This window comes from Paroedura picta, chromosome 3 (genome assembly GCF_049243985.1).
Source record: "Paroedura picta isolate Pp20150507F chromosome 3, Ppicta_v3.0, whole genome shotgun sequence".
Classification (NCBI taxonomy): domain Eukaryota; kingdom Metazoa; phylum Chordata; class Lepidosauria; order Squamata; family Gekkonidae; genus Paroedura; species Paroedura picta.
Window position 1 is genome coordinate 59406244 of NC_135371.1, and position 19118 is coordinate 59425361.

The window sequence follows — 19118 nt, forward strand, 5'->3', positions numbered from 1 at the left end:
AAGCGACCACCTGGGGAGTGAAATCTATCTTGTTTAAAGTGCACATTGATTTACATTGAGGTCTGCAGCTGACAGGGATGTTCAGTATTAATCCAGCCACAGCTGTACAAAAGATGGATAAATAGAGGTACTCACCTGAGTTTCCATAAACACTTGTCAGCTCTGCATTTAGCCCCAGATATTAATGTAAACCCCACCATACAGATCTCCAAAGGCTTCTGCAGCTGAGAGCTTGCTTTACACAAGGCCCCGGGATACTACCCTAACAGGGCAGCTGCTGTGCATGGGTAGGTTATCGATGTGTCCAGTGATGTGTGTCCTAATGGTAATTCCTATCTCTGCTTTGCTAAATTGCCTTCTTCTAGGCATCACCCACCTGTGTGTCTGTGCTATCTAAACAAGGATATTTCTCCTCCTTCAAAGTTTTTTTTTTTTAGTTGCCTGAGTAGTAGTAATAATTCAAATACAATTTCACTGGTTTACTAATGTATTGGATTCATCTTCTGCTGAACATGGTGCAAATGCTAGAAATAGTCCCTTGGAGCAGTGATTCTGAAGTCCAATGATAGCAAGCAATCAGTACAGTAACCCGACCAGGATAAGCCCAGGAAATCTCAGAAGCTAAGCAGGGTTGGCCCTGGCTCCCACCTCCAAGAAATGCCAGGGGTATAACATGGGGGAAACCCAATGGCAAACCACCTCTGAATGACTCTTGCCTGACAACCTGGCAATCTTAGTATATCCTGGCTATATTACACACATCCCTTATGATAATAGCAGCAGGGTTTCCCTTGTCCACCAGCAACCAAGGATGGCTGCTAGTGGAATAAGAAAGCAACATACAACTCTCTTTACACCAGAGTTTATAAGTAAAAGTGGATTGGTGCAGGTACCCCCACAGCTAAAACTCAGAGCGCATCTCATGGCCTCACTTTCTCAGAGGTGATAGTATGAGCTTCTTGTAAATGGCAGGCAGTGGTTTTCTCCTTCTTACAGGCAGGCATTGAATTAAGTTTGAGTCCTGATACCATTACTGGGGGAGTTGAAAAACTGTGGTGGTTCTATATACCACAAAAGGGCCCGTCATTGTTGGGTGCTGTGATCCAAAACTAGCTATGACATCAGGGTTTAAATCTCCCACTGTAATTAAAAAAGAGGGCAAGGTGGATTTGGATGGAGCCTTCCTGTTGAGTATATTTTGAAAGGAGTGAAATGCTTTTGTTCTCTCTTTCCAGTCTGGCCTATCATCATGCCTCTGTTCCTTTCATGCAGGAATTTCAGTAGCTGAAGAAAAGGTGATATTTGGGGTGCAGAACAACTCAACATTTCTTGAATGCCTTCCATCTTCTCCCCAGACAACTATTCGCTGGCTAGTTCAGCACAGCAATACAGTGATCCTGGAAGAGGTAACGGGGATGGGAAGCTAAAGAAAAGCTGTTTAATAGTGGAATAAAACAGCTACATTAGGAGGGAACAATATGAAGGAAGGGGAAGACTCTTTACCTTTACTTTGGGAGGGCGGTATATAAGTATGATAGATAAATAAATAAATAAATAAATAAATAAATAAATAAATAAATAAATAAATAAATAAATAAATAAATTGGCCATGGTTTCATTCCCTGCAGGTTGGGAGCACTGGCCGCTTTTCAGTCCTGGAGCAAGGACTGCTAATCACTCAGCTGACACAGGACGATGCTGGAATCTACCACTGTCAGGGAGTGGAGCAGTCCTTTTCCCAGACTGTCATCCGCTACCACCTTCGTGTAATTGGGCACCAGGCCATGGATGTTTTAACCTCCAGGACTAGCAAAAACACAGAAGCATCAGCAAACCACCATAGTGTCATCCCCTTAGCAGAGACACATCTTCCTTACAAGGGCTACTCAAGGGCTTTGGGTGCATCCAGCTCTGATTTGGATGAGTTCTGCAATGCTCTCCAGCAGAGAAGACGGAGACAGAAAAACTGGAATCGGAAGTGGCAACAGCATCACCAGGAAATCAAGAGAGGCAGAGTGCGGAGGCAGCCTGGGCCTCCATAGTACTGCAAATGGAACCACTACATGTATACAGAGTGCCCAGCAGAACCAGTGTCACTATGGCAATTTCAGCTCAACAAATCCAAGCAATGGGTGTATAGCCAACGCCTTACAGAGTGCCCAGCAAAACCCAGTGCCTTCCCTTAAATGTTTCTCCCCCATTGAAAACAATGGAGGAGGGGGAGGGGGCACCTTCTTTGGTCATTGTACATGCACTAGTTTTGCTGGGCACTCTGTGCACATGGTGGCTGTGTTGGGCTTGCAACCTCCCCTTGCCTGGATTTGTTGAACTGGCATTGCCACAGTGGCACTGGTTCTGCTGGGCACTCTGAACATATATAGGCTCTGCTAGGCTTGGTAACCTCACCTCTACCGCAGAGACTCTCTGGTATGACATTAGTTCTTGTTTGTTTTTTCCCTACCACTAAAAACAATGGAGGATGGGGCACCTTCTTTGGGGGCCCATGGAATTGGACCCACATGGTCCAGTCTTTTTGAAACTTGGGAGAGGCACCAGAAACTACACTGAAATTTTGGTACTCCTACCCCAAAATACTCCCCCCAGGCCCATGGGAACCCTCAGATAGATTTCTCATTGACTATAATGGTCCCATAAGCTATAATGAAGCTGAGGGGAAAAAACCCAAATCCAAATACTATACCAATATTATAATTTGGGTTATTTCAGGAATCCCAAATCTGTTAGGGTCTAATACATCCTCATCCAAAAAATCCCAAATTCCTACTTTGGACCTTACACACCATGGCAGATATATGCTAGCTCTTTTTCTTTTTTCCTTTGATATTCTATTCAAACATTTTTAACAAGGAGACACCATTTTCAGAATTGGCAGATAGTTTCAGAGAAACTCAATATTCCATAGTATTAACATGACAGAACTCTACCTCAGCAAACAATTGTTACAATTTGAACTGACTGCTGCTAACTTGGAATAAAATTTTATTATAGATGGTATTGCAGTTGAACTAGGACACTTTTGTACTCACCTGTCATTTTGATGTGTCAAATAAACTTTTTTTGTCTCTGCCAGAAAAAATGAAGCAACATTTTAACAAGTTAATAACATCTTTAAAAGTGTGTATTTGATACTGGTGAATTTGGAAGACTTATGATATTGGGCAATTGCACATGGAAGTATTATAAATTTCTGCCATTCTATTTGACCATGTTAAGGATGGTCATACATCCAGAATACTATTATACAGATTATCTGGGTTTTCAAGCATTCAAGTTCAACTCCGCTGAATTTTGTCACATCTCCTGCAAGAATTAAAGGGCCTGGCTCCCTTCCTACTCAGCCATGACTAAGACCAGCAGCAGAGCCCAGTGGAAGACCTGCCATACTTCTTTGCTTCAAAGAGCACATAACCAGAGCTGTATCCAGTTGAAGCACTCTTCCTTACTGGTTCTCACTGAACCATGACTGGTGTCAAGTTTCCAGTTTGTTCCAATGCATATATCCCATTAATTCCTTGTATTGCCAATCAAACAGTTCCTCCTCCTTGACCAATTGGAAGCATTGCAGAAGTTACTTACCGTTAATTTGCTAGTATCCTGTAGTGTCAAACCACATGCTGTGTAAAAGCTTATGCCAAGAAACAAGGGCAGGGTGAGACTGACCATCTGAAGGTAGTGAGCTGTGCAGAAATTAAAACTCTCTGCAATTTGTAAAAGTTCCTTATCAGAAAATCCACATATATAAAAACCATTTTCTAGAAGTCAGCACTGTTTTATGGTTTGGATACAGATTTGATGTTTATCAGGCTAATGTGATCTGTGTTTCAATGTTTTGAGGATGAATGTACACTTAATTCTCCAGTTACTTCAACAAGCTACCAAGAAACACACTAAAGAAAAGACTGAATTCTGAAGTAGGAAAAAGGGGCTAGAATTGGAGATAATACCCATTCCCTGACAAATAGGCTGTTCCATTACCCAGTCATATATGAATGAATCAAGGGTGAAGAATTGAGTAAATTAACCTTTCCCCACTTATAATATCCACTAACCTTCAGCTTCTACATGACAAAGGCCTCCATCCGGCTAAAGTTGAAGATGACTAAAGTTTCCACTGAGACCAATGGAACAATAAGATGCCCATTGCTTTCAACAAGGCACTCTAGCCCAAGTGTAGTCTTTTGTGTAAGAAACACTATGAACTTGAAAACAAAGGTCAAATTCATTCCAAACCAAGATCACTGGATTAGTTCTAATGTTTGAAGTTTATTTTTAAAAAAGAAGAGAGAATTGATAGGCATTATACCAACTTACAATTTATTATTTTTTTTAAAAAATGACATGAAACACAAGTAAAAATAAATACATCATATAAACAACAAAATTGATCAATGTCTCTGTTCTGGGAGATTGGGTGAGCATGTCCCATTAGACAGAGAGATGAGGGAAGCACATGACCATGAGTGCAACCAGCCGACCAACTGACCCTGCTACGGAAATGCCTTTTTCCAGTCACAAAAAAGACAGGCCACGAACTAAAGGGCAGAACAAAAACAAATCAAGAAAACCACTGGATTCACTCAGCTCCCTGTACAAATGGATCTTATGGAGGGACAGAACACAAACCGGGAAGCTGACAATCTAAGACCAAAAAAGCAATGCAGCTGTGGGCAGTGGTTAGTGGTCTTACTTTATTACAGAGTACAAAAAAATACCCCCCCTTCTCTCTCTGCTCTTTACTCCTACTCCTTACCAATCTCTTCTAAACTTGCCGTATCCTCCCCTTTTACAATGACTTCTCTTTCTGTTTGAATAAAAAGGAGCAGATCTCCCCAGGACTAAGCGTCCTACTGGTAAACCAACAAACTGGGATTACCATGACTTAATGTTAAAAGAAAAAAAAAACCCAGAGAATTTGTGCATCTACTGATGGATATGTCTGTTGTTCAGCGGGTAACAGATCAAGCTTTTTTGATTTCATTTACATCTACAGTGCCTAGACAGATCAACTCAGGTTTCAGTGCAAATACATGTAAGGTTTTATTGAGCTGCTACAAGATCTTCCCAGGAACATCTGCACTGATGCAATTCAATTTCATAATCATTTACTGGCAGGACAAGTCAGCTTCCTTTGAAATCAGCAAAATGCCCAGCATTATGAGGGAGCAGAAAAGGCCCATATATTGCAGGGATTCCAGGCAGCACTGGCTGGGGCAGGAGGACTGCAGTCCCTGGCCCTTATCTGCATTCCAGATCGCAGCTTATTTACTTGTCCCATCAGACTTAATAGGAGCCATGTGAGTATTGAGCCTGCCTGCCCTGGGCTCCATCACTTGGTCATATAAGAGTGTGACAAAGAGACAAAGTCCAGAAAATAGCATGCATACACACATGTCTAATTGGCAAGGGAGAAGTCACCAAGTTTTGTCCCTGTCAAAAGGAAAGAAAGGTACTTTATCACAGGCGACATATGTCCACATAAAACTTTCGTCAGCTTCAGAATGTTTGTTGCCCAATTCTGTAGCGAAACTGAGGAGCTGGGAAACATCACAGTTTAAGGTCACACCTTTCCCCTTACCATTTGCAGGGGAGCAGTTTCATTCTGTACGACGCCTTTGCTCTAAAACCACTGCTGAAATTCTAACAGTATTTGGGAAATAGCTTGCAGTGATAGTCTGAAAAGAACAGCCCCACTGCTATGACTCCAGCTCTAGGGCTGGGAAGAGCAGGGAACCGTCCCCTCAGCGCCCCAAGGCCTTGCATTGACTCTATATTCGTACCAGTCAAAAGCTACATACAGACTAATCTCCTCTGTTCTGCAGGAATCTGAAATATAGCAGGACAAGTTAGAGAGAGGCCCGAGTAGCTCACTCAGGAATACAAACCAGCCCAAGACAGAAATGTTACTGGAAATTAAGGAGAAGGGGACTCCCAGTGGCTACTGGGGGATTCCAAAACTTCCAGCAACAAGTGTCATCAGAGTGGCTTCTCAACTGCTGTGACAATAACCTTCCAAACCTGCAAGCAACTCAGTAATTCTGACTCCAGCTCCCTATTCAGGATTTTGTCTTTCAAAAACAAGGCACACCCTTTTGTTGCTGAAAACTAGAGCATCTTGAATGAGTGTGAAAATCTGGAAGAGTGGCACTATTTTGAGAAGGGAGGGTGCTGTGTGCCAGTTAAGACAAAAAGAGTGCAGAACAGAAGCATGTCGTGTTCCTCGCCACTAGGCAAGGGGACCCTTGCTTGGCACATGCCAGGGAACACCAATTTAAATTCTCAGAGACAGATGAGTTTAAATCCCTAAGGGTGGGAAAGAGACCCCAGTTCAGGCACTTGCTGAAGTACAGGCATCTGTCCCAACAGACACTTCTCTCCAAAGTTTATTAAAAGTGGCATGTTTGACTGAATTGCCAACCGAGAATAAGGATGTGATATTTTTTTTCCAGTGGTGCAAATGTTATTAGCATCCCACAAACATAAGAAAGTCAGATGAGGGGAAGAAAGGGAGGGAAAGAGGGTCAGAGAAAGAGAGAGAGAGGTGCACAAAGATAGACTTAACATTTTTCATAGCTTTCTTAATCAAATACAAAAGCCATTTTTTTCACAATAAGGCATTTCGAAGCCTAAATATTCCATGTTATGCAACATTGCCATCCAGTGGCCAGAGTAGTAAGTTACAGATGTACACCATTTCCTACTGCTAGTAACTACCTTATTTCCATTCCTATTTAAAAGATGGTTATGGTGCCAAGTTTATTTAATTCCAGCTGAATCTAATCCCTTCAACATGCAACAAGCCTGCCTAGTCCAATCCACTTTCCTGAAACTTCATACATTTTGCAAGGGAAAAAGAGAACTAGGTAGAAGCACTGTTTGAAGTAACACCCAGAGCATGTTAGCTTGTCTTGTGAACGGAAGTTAAGACAGGAGCCAGTAGGATACCTCAGGTTATCAACTGTGCTGCCAGAAACAACACACAACTGAGGACTTCATCTGCCTGACACCTAAATGTCATATTTCTGTTAAAAAAAAAACTGCTTAAGCTACAGCGGGTCTGACGCCTTGCCTATATTCAGTTCTTGTGTCCACTTACAGGGTGGCAAAAGACATCTGAGTGAATTTGCAATACAATCAGTGTCATCGTATTTTGTATGAGGTGGACACATACAAATCACAAAAGGGCATGACTCACAGACGTACCATGGCCAAGTCTTTGGAGAAACGCGAATGGACACCATCAGTTAATATGCTTTGTTATTTTTGTGGGGGGGTTGTGTTTGTTTGTTTTTTTATTCCCATGGTGCATCCAAAGACAAGTTGTCCAGAAGTTTGCTCAGAACCCCTCGGTTTTCAACTCCTAGGATATGTTAAAGAAGAAAGCACTATTTTAATGTTTTTATTTTAAAATAATTAAAGTAATTTGCATAGCTAACGGTAAATCTAAGGCTTCTATGAATGGTGAAGCTAAGTCTGACAGACAGTGTCCGATAAACAGAGAAAGACAGTTAGAAAGCCCCAACATTAGATGCTGTTTTAATGATTCATATATGCATACGCCACCCCTCCCTGAGAGAGAGAGAGAGAGAGAGAGAGAGAGAGAGAGAGAGAGAGAGAGAGAGAGAGAGAGAGAGCACTTTCTTTCAGAATCAACTCCAATTCATAAACAGAACACCTCACCACTACCTCTTGAACAAAGAGATTTTGTATCTTTTTTAATGGTCTGGACAAATTCCCAATTCTCACATGATGTTTGTGACATAGTGGCTGCCTTCGTGCCTTTATATGGGCATTTAAACAACTAGGGAGTTGTGCGCAAGAGAGAAGTAGCTTCCAGGTTGGCTTGGGTGGGGCAATTTTAACTGCAGCAGTAGAACTACTCTCTTTGTAGCAAAAGTACAGCAGGTATTGTGTAGCAAAGGTAATGTGAGAACAGGACCAGAACCGCTGTCCCGGAAAGGCTTGTTTAGCACAATGCTCTGGCAATGCTGCCCCCCTCCCCTTTGCCAAGTGTAACATTCCACTGATGTGCAGGAAACCCTAAAGGAGCAATACTTAGAAGCTGGAACAAGGAGGATCAATTACCAAGCACAGTCTTTCGCTCTGCACGTATTCCCCCAGCAGACAACAAGTCTGCCAGAGGGTTTTCTGCACAACTGGCACAACCTGGTTTCTTCATTAATCCATCCACAACAGCAAGAGATTCTCCATGCAGACTTTTGCGATAATGCATAACAGGGGAAGCTTGGAACAGAACTTTGTAACAACGGAGCCTTTCTACCAGGATATCCTCCCCAACAACTTACAACCTCTCTCACCATGGATCTACTGGAATGGTGGGGGCTTGCTCATCTAAATCAGCCTCTTTAATAGATGGGGCACAGATGGGAGAGAACCACCCCAACATCAATCTTAACCGATGCTTAGCATTTGCCTCACAGAAACTGATTAGGAAGAGATTAAGCACAGCTCCATGGAATATCCACCCCACCCCACCCCCAAAGAAGGCACACACAACTGATGCCTTATTCATTGAAGGAACACAGAAACTGACTTGGAGGGGGGTGTTCTCTCTTGGTCCTGCATATTGCCTCTGCTTTGGTCAAGCAGTTCCTTAGGTTTTCCCATTTCTTTCACATGCCAGCCATCTTGCAAAAAACCACTGCTTCTGGTAGAGGCCATAGATTAAGAAATGGAAAAGGAAAAAAATAACTCAACTTGAGCACTTGGCTTTCTGGAATTGAATTAAGGAAGTTCAATTGGAAGGAGAAGGTCAGTCCAATCACAGTGTCAATGAAAATTCAGGCAGGAAGGCTCTCAAGCACCTTCCTTCTTACAGTTCAGCTCACTGCCGTTCACAGGAGCCTGACAGCAAAGCTTTCATCAGTCAAGCCTGAGGGCACTCCTCTCAGCAACGGAGAAGATGGCAGAAGGAGAGTAATTACTACAAAAAGCTGGAAAGGAAAGTGGGGGTGCCCTCACAATTCCCTCACCAAGCAAGATCTACTAATACAGGTCCTAACCAGCCCTGCTTAAGATGTCAAACCTACTAAGGTCCTTGCCTTCCAATGGTTCTCTTGGGGGGGGATCACGGCAGCGGCGGTGGGAGAGTTGCACTTCAGCACTGCTTCTCCCCAACTCCTGTCATCACCCAATGAGGGCCTGGCAGAGCCCACCAGGCTGGTCTGCCTTGAGTTTTCAGAAGGATGAAAGACAAATTGATTTTCACATATACCCTGCCCCTCCCATACCCTCCCACGTACACATCACCTGCTCCTTCCAACCCCACCTCCCTCCCAACAATAATAATTAATCATTGTGTACCCTAGGGCACAAACTCACCCCCTATTACCACGGGGCAATGAACTTTCACAGATAAGGCAGTTCGTGTGTGAGAGTTATTCCACAGACAAAATTATTAATCCAATGTCTCCAGGCCTAATAAAGGGCACTGAAACATAATGGCAGGTCTCCCTTTCAGACAACAGAGACAGACAGCATGGAAGGGAAAGTCAAGGAGGCACTCCTATGGTTTGCAACGATGCTTTCCTACCCCAATCCTCTTCCCCATTCCTTGGCGGTGAGGGGGGTGGGATGTCCATTCAGTACAGATTCCCCTACTAAAACAGATCTCTGACAACTAAAAATGCCACTTCCTTCCCAGCCTCCTCCACCTCTGCTGTGGCCTGGACGCAAAACCCTGACCCCCCAGAAAGGTCCAGTAAGGAATCTTTGCCTCCGGGTTGAGCTGAGCACTAACCGAAACTAAGCCTGTTATTTTCCTGTGATCTCTATTACATCATCGTCTTTGTCCTCCTCGTCGTTGGAGCTGCAGCCCACCTCAGAAACCTCATGGGTGTCAAACGGAGGCACCTGGGACCGAAGGAGGCCCCCGGCTGGATATCCCGAATGTGGGGACATGAAGCCAGGGTAGGCGGCTGCCATGCTCCTGGGGAGGCTGCTGGGCAAGGCAGGGGCCGGGAAAGGAGCAAACATCCTGGGCTCAGGCAGGAGTGACTGCGTGAAGGGCAGAGAGTAGTTGGAAAGCATCCCTGCCATGGAGGGGTTTAACATGAAGGAGGGGACACTGGCGGTGGCTGAGGTAGCAGCAGAGGGACTGGCGGTGCCGGCTGTCAGAAGAGGGTCAGTAGTCACAGGGAACACCAGATGAGGGTCTGGTAGCAAACTGGGCAGCTGGTAATAGGAGGAGCCGGTGCCCATGTACAAGGAGTTGCCTGCTTGGGGAGCAAACGGGTGGGTTAGGTTGTGGTTTAAAGGGACAGAGGGCATGGTGAACCCACCGGAGACAGGGTACCCACTTTCATATGGCTGAACGGCGGTAGGGAGCGGACGCTTCTTCTGCTGCGGGTGAGCTTGCTCCTCTGGGCCAGATGGTGATGTCGACTTGCGCTTGTTGCCTCGTAAGTCCAGCACTGAATGGCTGTCAGTGTGCTGGCTTGTGGCTGGCAGGGCTGAAGAGGATGACGACGCCAAACAATGGGCCCCCGCCCGCTGGTCAGTTCCACGAGCCACTAAGGGGGGCACGCTGTCTTTCCGAGCGGGGTGTCCGGGCGCAGTGTTGGTGCTGGGAGAGTTATGTCTTGACTCTCGGGCGGCGGCAGCCTCGGCGTACTGTTGCAGTTCGCTGATGATCTCAGGGCTGTCAGGGGAGATGGGCCGAGTGATCTCCTCTGAATTGGGAAGCTTGGGTGAGGAGGCGTTGTGCCTCCCATTGCTTGTGGATTCAAGAGCTGGACCCTGGGAACCTGCGAACAACAGACCACAATAGTAAGTCTAAGGGAGTAACCTAAGTGAAGTGGGAAGTGGGGAAAAGATGGGCTGCCACAGGAGAATTTGGAATCAGATCCTCAATTTATACTACTAGGCAGCAAAGGAAACATGACTTTCAAGGCAACATCACATCAGCAATGCCAAGGAAAAAGAACACTGGGTTGGATCCCATGGAAAAAGTCTGCGGGGATGTTACTGATTTACCACCTGTTACGGCAACCTTCAACACATCCCCCCAGGGGTCATTTTAGGTTTAACCCACAGGAAGGAGGCTGGGGAGCTGTACCTCTGTGAATGGAATTTAGAAGGGATTCAACCCATTATCTCCCAGATGACAGCCTTTGAGCAAAATCCACCAAAAGAGAGTCCAAGTCCCTCACCTGAGGCAACCATGCGATGATCCTCACTACCCTTTGGTTTCCCGTTAGTTCGGATAGCAAAGATCCGCCCATCGCTGGTCCGGATGTATGTCCCTAAGAAACAGATGGGTACAAGATGGAGAACTTCAACCATTTCTTAAAAGATGACAGGATGGCTGCAGAGAGCTCAGGTAGAAGCAAAATGGCCATTGTAGGCTGAACTGGGGAAACTCCCGTCTTATTAAGTAAGAGCCACATCAGTGTTACAGATTACTGCTTTCCACATGTAAATCTACATATCAGGAGCTTCAGCAGCATTAACCAAATTCTCAAGGAGTGATTTCAGAAGGTAAACGTGTGGGCACAGCCAAGGTTACTTCTGTTTGCTGGAATGTGCTTAGCAATTAGTTAGCATTTAATAAATACTAAAGGATAATTATGATTTCAGGTTGTCCGAGAAATAATTTCCTTGTATTTCTCATATGTGTTTGTTACTTTTACACTGACCTAAATGCTAAATACAGATTTAGGAAACTCTGTTTGATTCCCTGCTCTGTCACAAGAGCTTGCTGTGTGACCTTCTCTCAGCATAACTCACCTCACAGGATTGTGGGGGCAGGAGAACAATGTCAAATGCTTTGGGTACCCATTAGGGAGTAATGCCAGGTGTGAACAAAGTAAATAAAATATGTGCAATTATATATTCACATCCCAATGCAACCTTGATGAATTGTCAGAGCAGGGAAGGGTGGGGGTGGATGAAGGTGTCTTCCTGGGAACTTGACTTGCACTATCTATGCAAGTCAGGTACCTACACACATGTGACTAGCAGAGAGCTCTGGGGAGTGGATCTCTTAAGAAGACCAAGAGAGTGGCTTGAATACTGGGTTGCGTATGTCTACGTTATCTGTGGGGAAGTCAGTAAACCAAAGGGAATGCTAATCAGGGAACTGGAAAGTGGAACGAGAAGCACAAGTGACAGCCAAAAGGGAGATGGGGCTGACTCAGCTCAAACTAAAGTCCCCTGTTCTATATCTCATTTCCTTGCTCAGTTTCCAGGATAAAATGGTGATGCTGGCCACTTAAAGCTTCCTGACTGAAGCCAAGTGAGGATTTTAAACTCGCTGATTGTTTTTATTACAGTTTTACTGTTCAAATGCAATTTGACCTATTGTTCACCGCCCCAGAAAGTGAGTCTGAGGGAGGGAAGGAGCTGGTGATGAGAGAGATCCTTGTAGATCTAGACTATATGGAAATTTTAGTGTTAAAGCCACTTAATGTAAATAAAGGGTCTTGCTAACATCTCTCGAGCACAGCTTCCTCTTTATCTCTGTTCCCCCATTTCCACTTTTAAAGATCACCTGAAGAATCCATTTATATTTCCTCAATCCAAAAGCAGAAGGTTACCTCCATTACCTTTAGTCCCACGGATAATGTGAATACTTTCTCCAGCGCTGATTCTTGCTTGCACATCAGTGGAAGTATTTGTGCCAGGAATCACAATATCTGAAATGGAAGAAACAGCATTCTCACACTGCAAATATTTACAGAACAGAACTCAAAGGGGTGTAACTTTTTCCTGGACCCGCTGCTGCAAGAAGAAACAGTATTGAAAGAGTGAAGGGGGTGGAAGGTTAACAACTGAAAATGAATATTCAGTAGCCCAGACAAATAGCAATGATGAGTTAGCCAGAAAGAAAGTTTGGTGTTAGAGAATGCATCTGAAGGGTCATATTCATTTTCTACTGAGATCAGCCTCCTCCCTTTCATCTCTTTCTCGTCTTCCTCCTACAGTTCTCTGGGCCAGAAAGGATCCCTTCTTATGTAACATGGCTATATTGATTGACTTCTTGTCCACCCCTCTGTAATTTAATAGATTCCATAGATCTCATTCTCTTAGTTACAGTGATCCATGCAATGGTCACCTCTAGAGTGGACTTCTGCAACTCGCTCTACGCAGGCCTACACTTATCCTTGATCTGGAAACTACAACTGGTGCAGAATGCCGCGGCCAGGATTCTCACCAAAACATCATGGAGATCCCACATCCGGCCGATACTCCAACAACTTGACTGGCTCCCAGTTCAATTCTGGATTAAGCTTAAGGCTTTGGTAATCACCTTTAAGGCCATATGCGGTTTGGGCCCAGTGTACTTGAGAGACCGCCTCCATGCCTATACCCCCAAAAGAGTCTTACGCTCCGCCACCTCCAACTGGCTGCTGATCCCTGGCCCCAGAGAAGCACATTGGACCTCAACAAGGTCCGAAGCCTTCTCGGTCCTGGCCCCCACCTGGTGGAACGAGCTCCCTGAAGAGATCAGAACCCTGTCCGAACTTCCACAATTCCTCAGGGCCTACAAAAGGCATTTGCTTGAGGCTGACCGACTCGGAACATTTGTGGGGGTCCCCTTCAGATGCCCTTCCATGACTGAACAACTCGATCTCCCCAGTGTTGCTGTTATTCATGGTGTGTTGTAAACTGTTACTTGATAGTGTTATGATGTTCTAACTAACTAACTAACTAACTAACTAACTAACTAACTAACTAACTAACTAACTAACTAACTAACTAACTAACTAACTAACTAACTAACTAACTAACTGATATTGTGTTTTAATTCTGTATGATGATGTTGTCAGGTTATTTATGAGTTGTTTTAAAGTTACTGATGTTATCTTATTTTTAAAACTAGTAATCAAGCCCGCTGTATGAGTATCCGGACCCTTCCTCATCACGGACACATCCCGCCTTAGAACCCCTTAACCATTTATTTAGTCCGTGGCGCCCATGGCGCCACGGGCGGTTTAAAGATGTTGTGAGCTGTTGTAAGCCAGTGACCCCAGGAGTGGTGGCATAGAAATCCGTACTACTACTACTACTACTACTACTACAACATCATCATACAGAATTAAAACACAATATCAATTGCAACTAGTTCTGGTTGAGTGAGAACTTGAGGCATCAAGCTTTCGAGGATGAACCCTAGATGGCAATTGTCACTATCCTGGCCTCAAGCAAACACCTGCTGGAAGAACTCTGTCTTACAGGTCCTGTGGAATTGAGCCAGTTCCATCAGGGCCTTTAGCTTTTCCAGGAGCTCATTCCACCAGATAGGGGCCAGGACAAAAAATGGTTGAGCTCAGGCGGACTTCTCTCAGGCTGGGGTCAACCTACCTATTCCTGATCAAAAAGTGGAGAATTTTCCAGAGGGCAAAGGAAGACAGGTGATCCCTCAGATATGCTGGAACCAAACTGTGTATGGCCTTAAAGGTCCAAACCAATACCTTAAACTGGATCAGAAACTCAACTGGTAATGAATGCAGCTGCCTCAGCACTGACTGGATGTGGGCTCCCCAAGGTATTCTAGTGAGAACCCTAGCAGCTGCATTTTGCACCAGATGCAATTTCCAGGTAAGAGACAATGGTAGGCCCGCATAAAGTGAGTTACAGAAGTCTAATCTGGAGGTGACCATCACACAGATCACTGTGGCCAGGCATTCTGGGGCCAGATAGGGTGTTAGTAGCCCAGGTGACAACTCAGCTGGCTAAGTTTTGTGCCGCCACCATAAAAATCCAATGCTCTGAAGTAGTGGACCGCAACCTTTTTTAGGCTGCAGACTGGTGGGGGGGAGGGCGATCCGGGCACTGCGTATGCATGACAGCCCATGCGCAAACATGTATGTGCGACAGATCCGCGCTTGCATGTTTGCGCCATGCGCAGCACATGCACGCATGCACGAAACTGCAGCACATGCGTGTTTGCGGTCATGCATGGTGCAAACGTGCATGCGTGGACCTGCCGCACATGCGCGTTTGCGCCGGCGGCCGCGTTTCCCTCTCTCCCTCCTCCCGCAAAAAGAAGCTTGCCGGGCCACAAGCTAATTGGCCAATTTGCTTGTGGCCTGGGAAGTTTCTCACTGCGTGGGGCAGGCAGGGAGAGGGAGCTGTGGCCTGGTGCTGGGGCCTTCGCGGCCCAGCATAGGGCTGCGGCCCGGTGGTTGGAACCAATGCTCTAAAGCAGTGGTCCTCAACCCCCGGTCCGGGGACCGGGACCGGTCCGTAGATCAGTCAGTACTGGGCCGCAGCTCCTCCTCATACTCCTCCCTGGCTGCTGCCTCGGGGGCTGCCCTGCCACTCTGATGCCAGCTCACCTTTGGTGCTCTCCAGCGGCTGCCATGGCTAGGGCTCCCCCTTGGCGTGGCTGCTGGCAGCACCCCCCAGTGGGCAGTGGGAAGTCAGGGGTGCCAGTGGGAAAGCAAGCGGAGCAGGGGCTCAGGCGGCAGTGGCGACGTCCCTCGGCAAAAGACTAACACTCCACCCCGGGCCTCAGTAAAATTGTCAAGCATTGACCGGTCCCCGGTGATAAAAAGGTTGGGGACCACTGCTCTAAAGTAGCATAATTTTAAGTTCTATTTCATGATCTGTTTTAAATTGTATCAAATGACCATATTCTTTTGGTCCTTTATGTATTAACTTCATACAACTTGGTCTGAACGACTGTAATTAAGTTTGAACTGAACTGAGCCTTGCATGGTGAAGAATGTCGAATGAACAAATTAGGTAGTCTACATTTCCAGAAAAAGGGAAACATCAAAGTTCATGGCCAGATTCCTGGCGGACTGTGCAACCTGAAGTTGCACACCATCCAGGCTGGACAAGCATGCTTCCTGATCTGAGCCTTTCCTACCCAACCACAGGACCTCCATCTTGGAAGGTTTGAGTTTCAGGTGACTCTGCTTGAGCCAAGCCATCACTGCTGCCAAACATCTGGCAAATGTTTTTTTGGGGGGGAGTTGGGTTGGCCGTTGATCAGGAGGTAGAGCTGGGTGTCAAATGGCATATGATGAGCCTGGAGGGGGTGGGAAAGGGAGGTGTCCTGGGTGGACATGTACACAGCTATGCTTCCCAACCATATTCTGCACAATTCTGGGGTTTCTCAAAGAAACAGTTTAAGCAACAACACCTTTGTTTGCAAGAAACAAGGCAAGCTTTCTTGATGATATACCAGGTGATTCTGTCTGCAACAAAAATGCCTATGGTGATTGATTACATGAAAGCCATATCATGATAAACATGGCTGTGTGAATATCAACGGCTGCAATCCTACATACAGTTAAACTCATTGTGGTAATTGGAAATTAAGCAGCCTATGTATAAGAAGCCAAAAGAAGCCACATTCAAAGCTATTTTATACATTATGTCAGGCTTTCTCAAACAGGGTTTCATGAAACCCTAAGCTTCCCCAAGGGGTAGGAGTTATTTAGTTTTTAAAAATATTTTTAAAATTTGTCCAACATTTATTGAGTGATTAGTAGAAAAGCCCGTTGTAAAAAAAATACAATGGGTGCTAGCCTCGCCCCCCACCCCCCACTGGACCTGTGCAGGCCCACTGAGGCCTGGTAAAGTCACTGCAGTACTTCTCAGGGCAGGGGCAGGGGATCCCGCCCTTCTCCGCTGACCCAGGCCCTCCCCAATTCCCTCCAAGCTCCTGCTCACTGGCTGGCTTGCCTTTCGCAGACAGTCCAATAGAGCGGGCTGGCACTTCTTCCATGTGGAAGAAGCTGGAGGCGGATGCGGCCTGGGGTGGACAGATTGCCAACCAGGTAGGCGATGAATCCCAACGATGAATCCCAACTTCTCCCACCACCCCAGTCGGGCTTTATTTATGTTACAGATATGACCATATATGGTCATGTTGACTTGACCCTCCTCCTGAAATGACCAATGATGGGCCTGGAGGGGGTGGGTAGGGGAGGAGCCCTGGGTGGGCATGTACACAGTTATGCTTTCCCAACCATATTCTGCACATCTGTGCTGTTTCTGGGTCTTCTTGAAACCTGAAGAATATTTCAGGGGTTTCTCAATGGTAAAAATGTTGAGAAAGGCTGCATTACAATATTAAGGAAATGTGCAAAACTATCTTCCATTTAACAGAAGTCCTCCTCATCTGCAAAGATGTAACTGAACAAGTGAAAAGGAAAGTGGATGTATATGATTTCTGACTGTTGAATATACAGTTTCAGAAGGCAGCTGGAGATGAGGAGGCAGCATGGAAAAGACAAAGCAGCAGCTTAGTAACGTTGTATTAGCTGACCTTATTACAGCTAAAAATCACAAGATTGCCATACGATATGCCTCTTATTCAAGGCAGTTCGCATCGTTATGCTTTCCTTGACAAGTAGACTTTCACAGCTCTAATTTCCCACAGCAGTTGAAAGCCCTCTGAGCAGGGATTGTGCCATCTCTGTGTTCTGTATTAGCACATGGCAAGAGCGGCAGATTTTGCAACTGCTCTAGGCTAGCCAGAAGTTAAGTCACGTTGCATTTTCCTGATCCTTAAGTACATGAAGGAACTGACCTGTTGTGGTGACAATCTTCTGCACGAGGACACCAGCTCGCTGCAGACAGTTGATGGGGAAGTTGATACCAGGATTGGAAACAGAAGCTGAGCCCATACTGCCAAAAGGGACATGGCGAGGCGTCATAGGAATAGGGGTGGACTGAACAGGACGTACACTTGCCACTGGCCTGTCCTCGCCTTTGAGGCTTGGTCGCCTGTGGAAAGGAAAGAGAAATGGAAGAGCAGAATCACACAGGTGAAAGGGACCAGGAGGCTTTCCTGAACAACCTTCCAATACAAAGCAGGACTTCTCAGAAAGCGGCCTTAAAAGCAAATAATCCATTTAAGCAAGCCTGTCAATTTTTAAATGGTAAAACTGAGTCTGAGGCACAAATCAGTAGTTCTTCATTGTGGCCCAAACAATCAATAATTAACACCCACAAAAATCCCAACATTCATCCACATACAAAACCACAGATTAAAATTTTATAAACTTAACATTTATACATGGGAAGTTAGTTCAGCATGTATTTTCGGAGCAGAAAACCAAAACTTAGCTACAGAGACCGTAATGTTTTGGGTGACTTGCCAATAACCTCTTATTCTCTAATCTCAGGACTGTTTTGTATCGCCTAGTATCCATTCCAGAAAATCTATATGTGCTTGACTGTAAAAATTTACAGTGTAATAACACAAATCATAGATTTCCATTGCACCATTTCTAGGGAGAATCTGCCACAAAGTACATATAAAACAGAAACACTCAGTTTCTTCAGAATTGCAAGAACAGTATTTGTAAACAGTACTCTGAAAATCTCACGTTGCACCTGTGGAGCTCAGTACTCTGAATACCGGTTCACCAATGACAACTGAACTCCCCCAGTGAGCCCTGCCCACCTAACCATCTGTTAGCTTGATTTTCTCTGACCTGCTGTTATTTACAGCGGCTAAGAAGTGGCAACAGTCTCCTTCTTTCTACTTTAAGAGCCAGGAGAAAAAAATGCTAAGATGGGAGAAAAAAATAAATCACGACTAGCCTTTCCTCCATACACAGAAGAACAGAATGGAATGAAACCAAATACGCACCAGTTCCTCTGACTGAAGGCAGGTATGCTTGTCAGGCTCTGGTCACTGGCTGGGTAATACTGAGCATACGACGGACGGGTGTAAGGGATGGATGCACGTTTCTCTTCCTCATAGCTCCTCTTGGCTGCTTTCTTCTCTGCCTTAGTGAGCTTGTGCTCCTTCCGATCAATCAGCAGTGACTCATGCTGAAAAGGCTCCTGTGGCCAGAGCACAGGGAAGGATCTTTTAAAACACACCCCTTTACCAAAAATGCCACAAGAAAGCAGGAAGTGAAAAACAGACATCAACAATCATTAATAGGATACCTGACAGTAACCAATCAATATTTACATAGCACTTTTGGGACACTTTAGGCACCACTTTAAATAATTGGTATTTGATATTTGCCCTCCCGGAGAGGATTAGCAGTATTTAGTGATTCCATCAAAGCTGCTAGAAGCTTGCCTGCTGATTTATGGAAGTGGGAATTAGTAAAGACAGAAAAAGACTTTTTTGGCCCCAGTTAAAACAAGATATGTTCTGG

The 19118-nt window shown here is 45.2% G+C and overlaps 2 protein-coding genes across 15 annotated transcripts in view; one reads left to right on the top strand and one right to left on the bottom strand.

The window, feature by feature from the left end:
- LOC143832088 (semaphorin-3D-like) overlaps window positions 1-4322 on the top strand; it is a 54531-nt gene extending 50209 nt beyond the window's left edge. For 6 of the 7 annotated variants that reach the window (XM_077325909.1, XM_077325908.1, XM_077325910.1 and 3 more), the window contains 2 exons: window positions 1273-1406; window positions 1629-4322. In XM_077325909.1, the coding sequence (XP_077182024.1) occupies window positions 1273-1406; window positions 1629-2042 (548 nt within the window). In that variant the 3' untranslated portion in view covers window positions 2043-4322. The remainder of the gene's footprint in view (window positions 1-1272; window positions 1407-1628) is intronic. The other variant, XM_077325907.1, reaches the window with a different exon arrangement.
- Window positions 4323-7268: 2946 nt separating this feature from the next.
- Window positions 7269-19118, bottom strand: part of RAD54L2 (RAD54 like 2) — a 96937-nt gene continuing 85087 nt past the window's right edge. For 5 of the 8 annotated variants that reach the window (XM_077325902.1, XM_077325900.1, XM_077325898.1 and 2 more), the window contains 5 exons: window positions 18596-18792; window positions 17528-17724; window positions 12576-12674; window positions 11190-11282; window positions 7269-10784 (listed from right to left, as the gene is read on the bottom strand). In XM_077325902.1, the coding sequence (XP_077182017.1) occupies window positions 9793-10784; window positions 11190-11282; window positions 12576-12674; window positions 17528-17724; window positions 18596-18792 (1578 nt within the window). In that variant the 3' untranslated portion in view covers window positions 7269-9792. The remainder of the gene's footprint in view (window positions 10785-11189; window positions 11283-12575; window positions 12675-17527; window positions 17725-18595; window positions 18793-19118) is intronic. The other 3 variants (XM_077325905.1, XM_077325904.1, XM_077325903.1) reach the window with 3 other exon arrangements.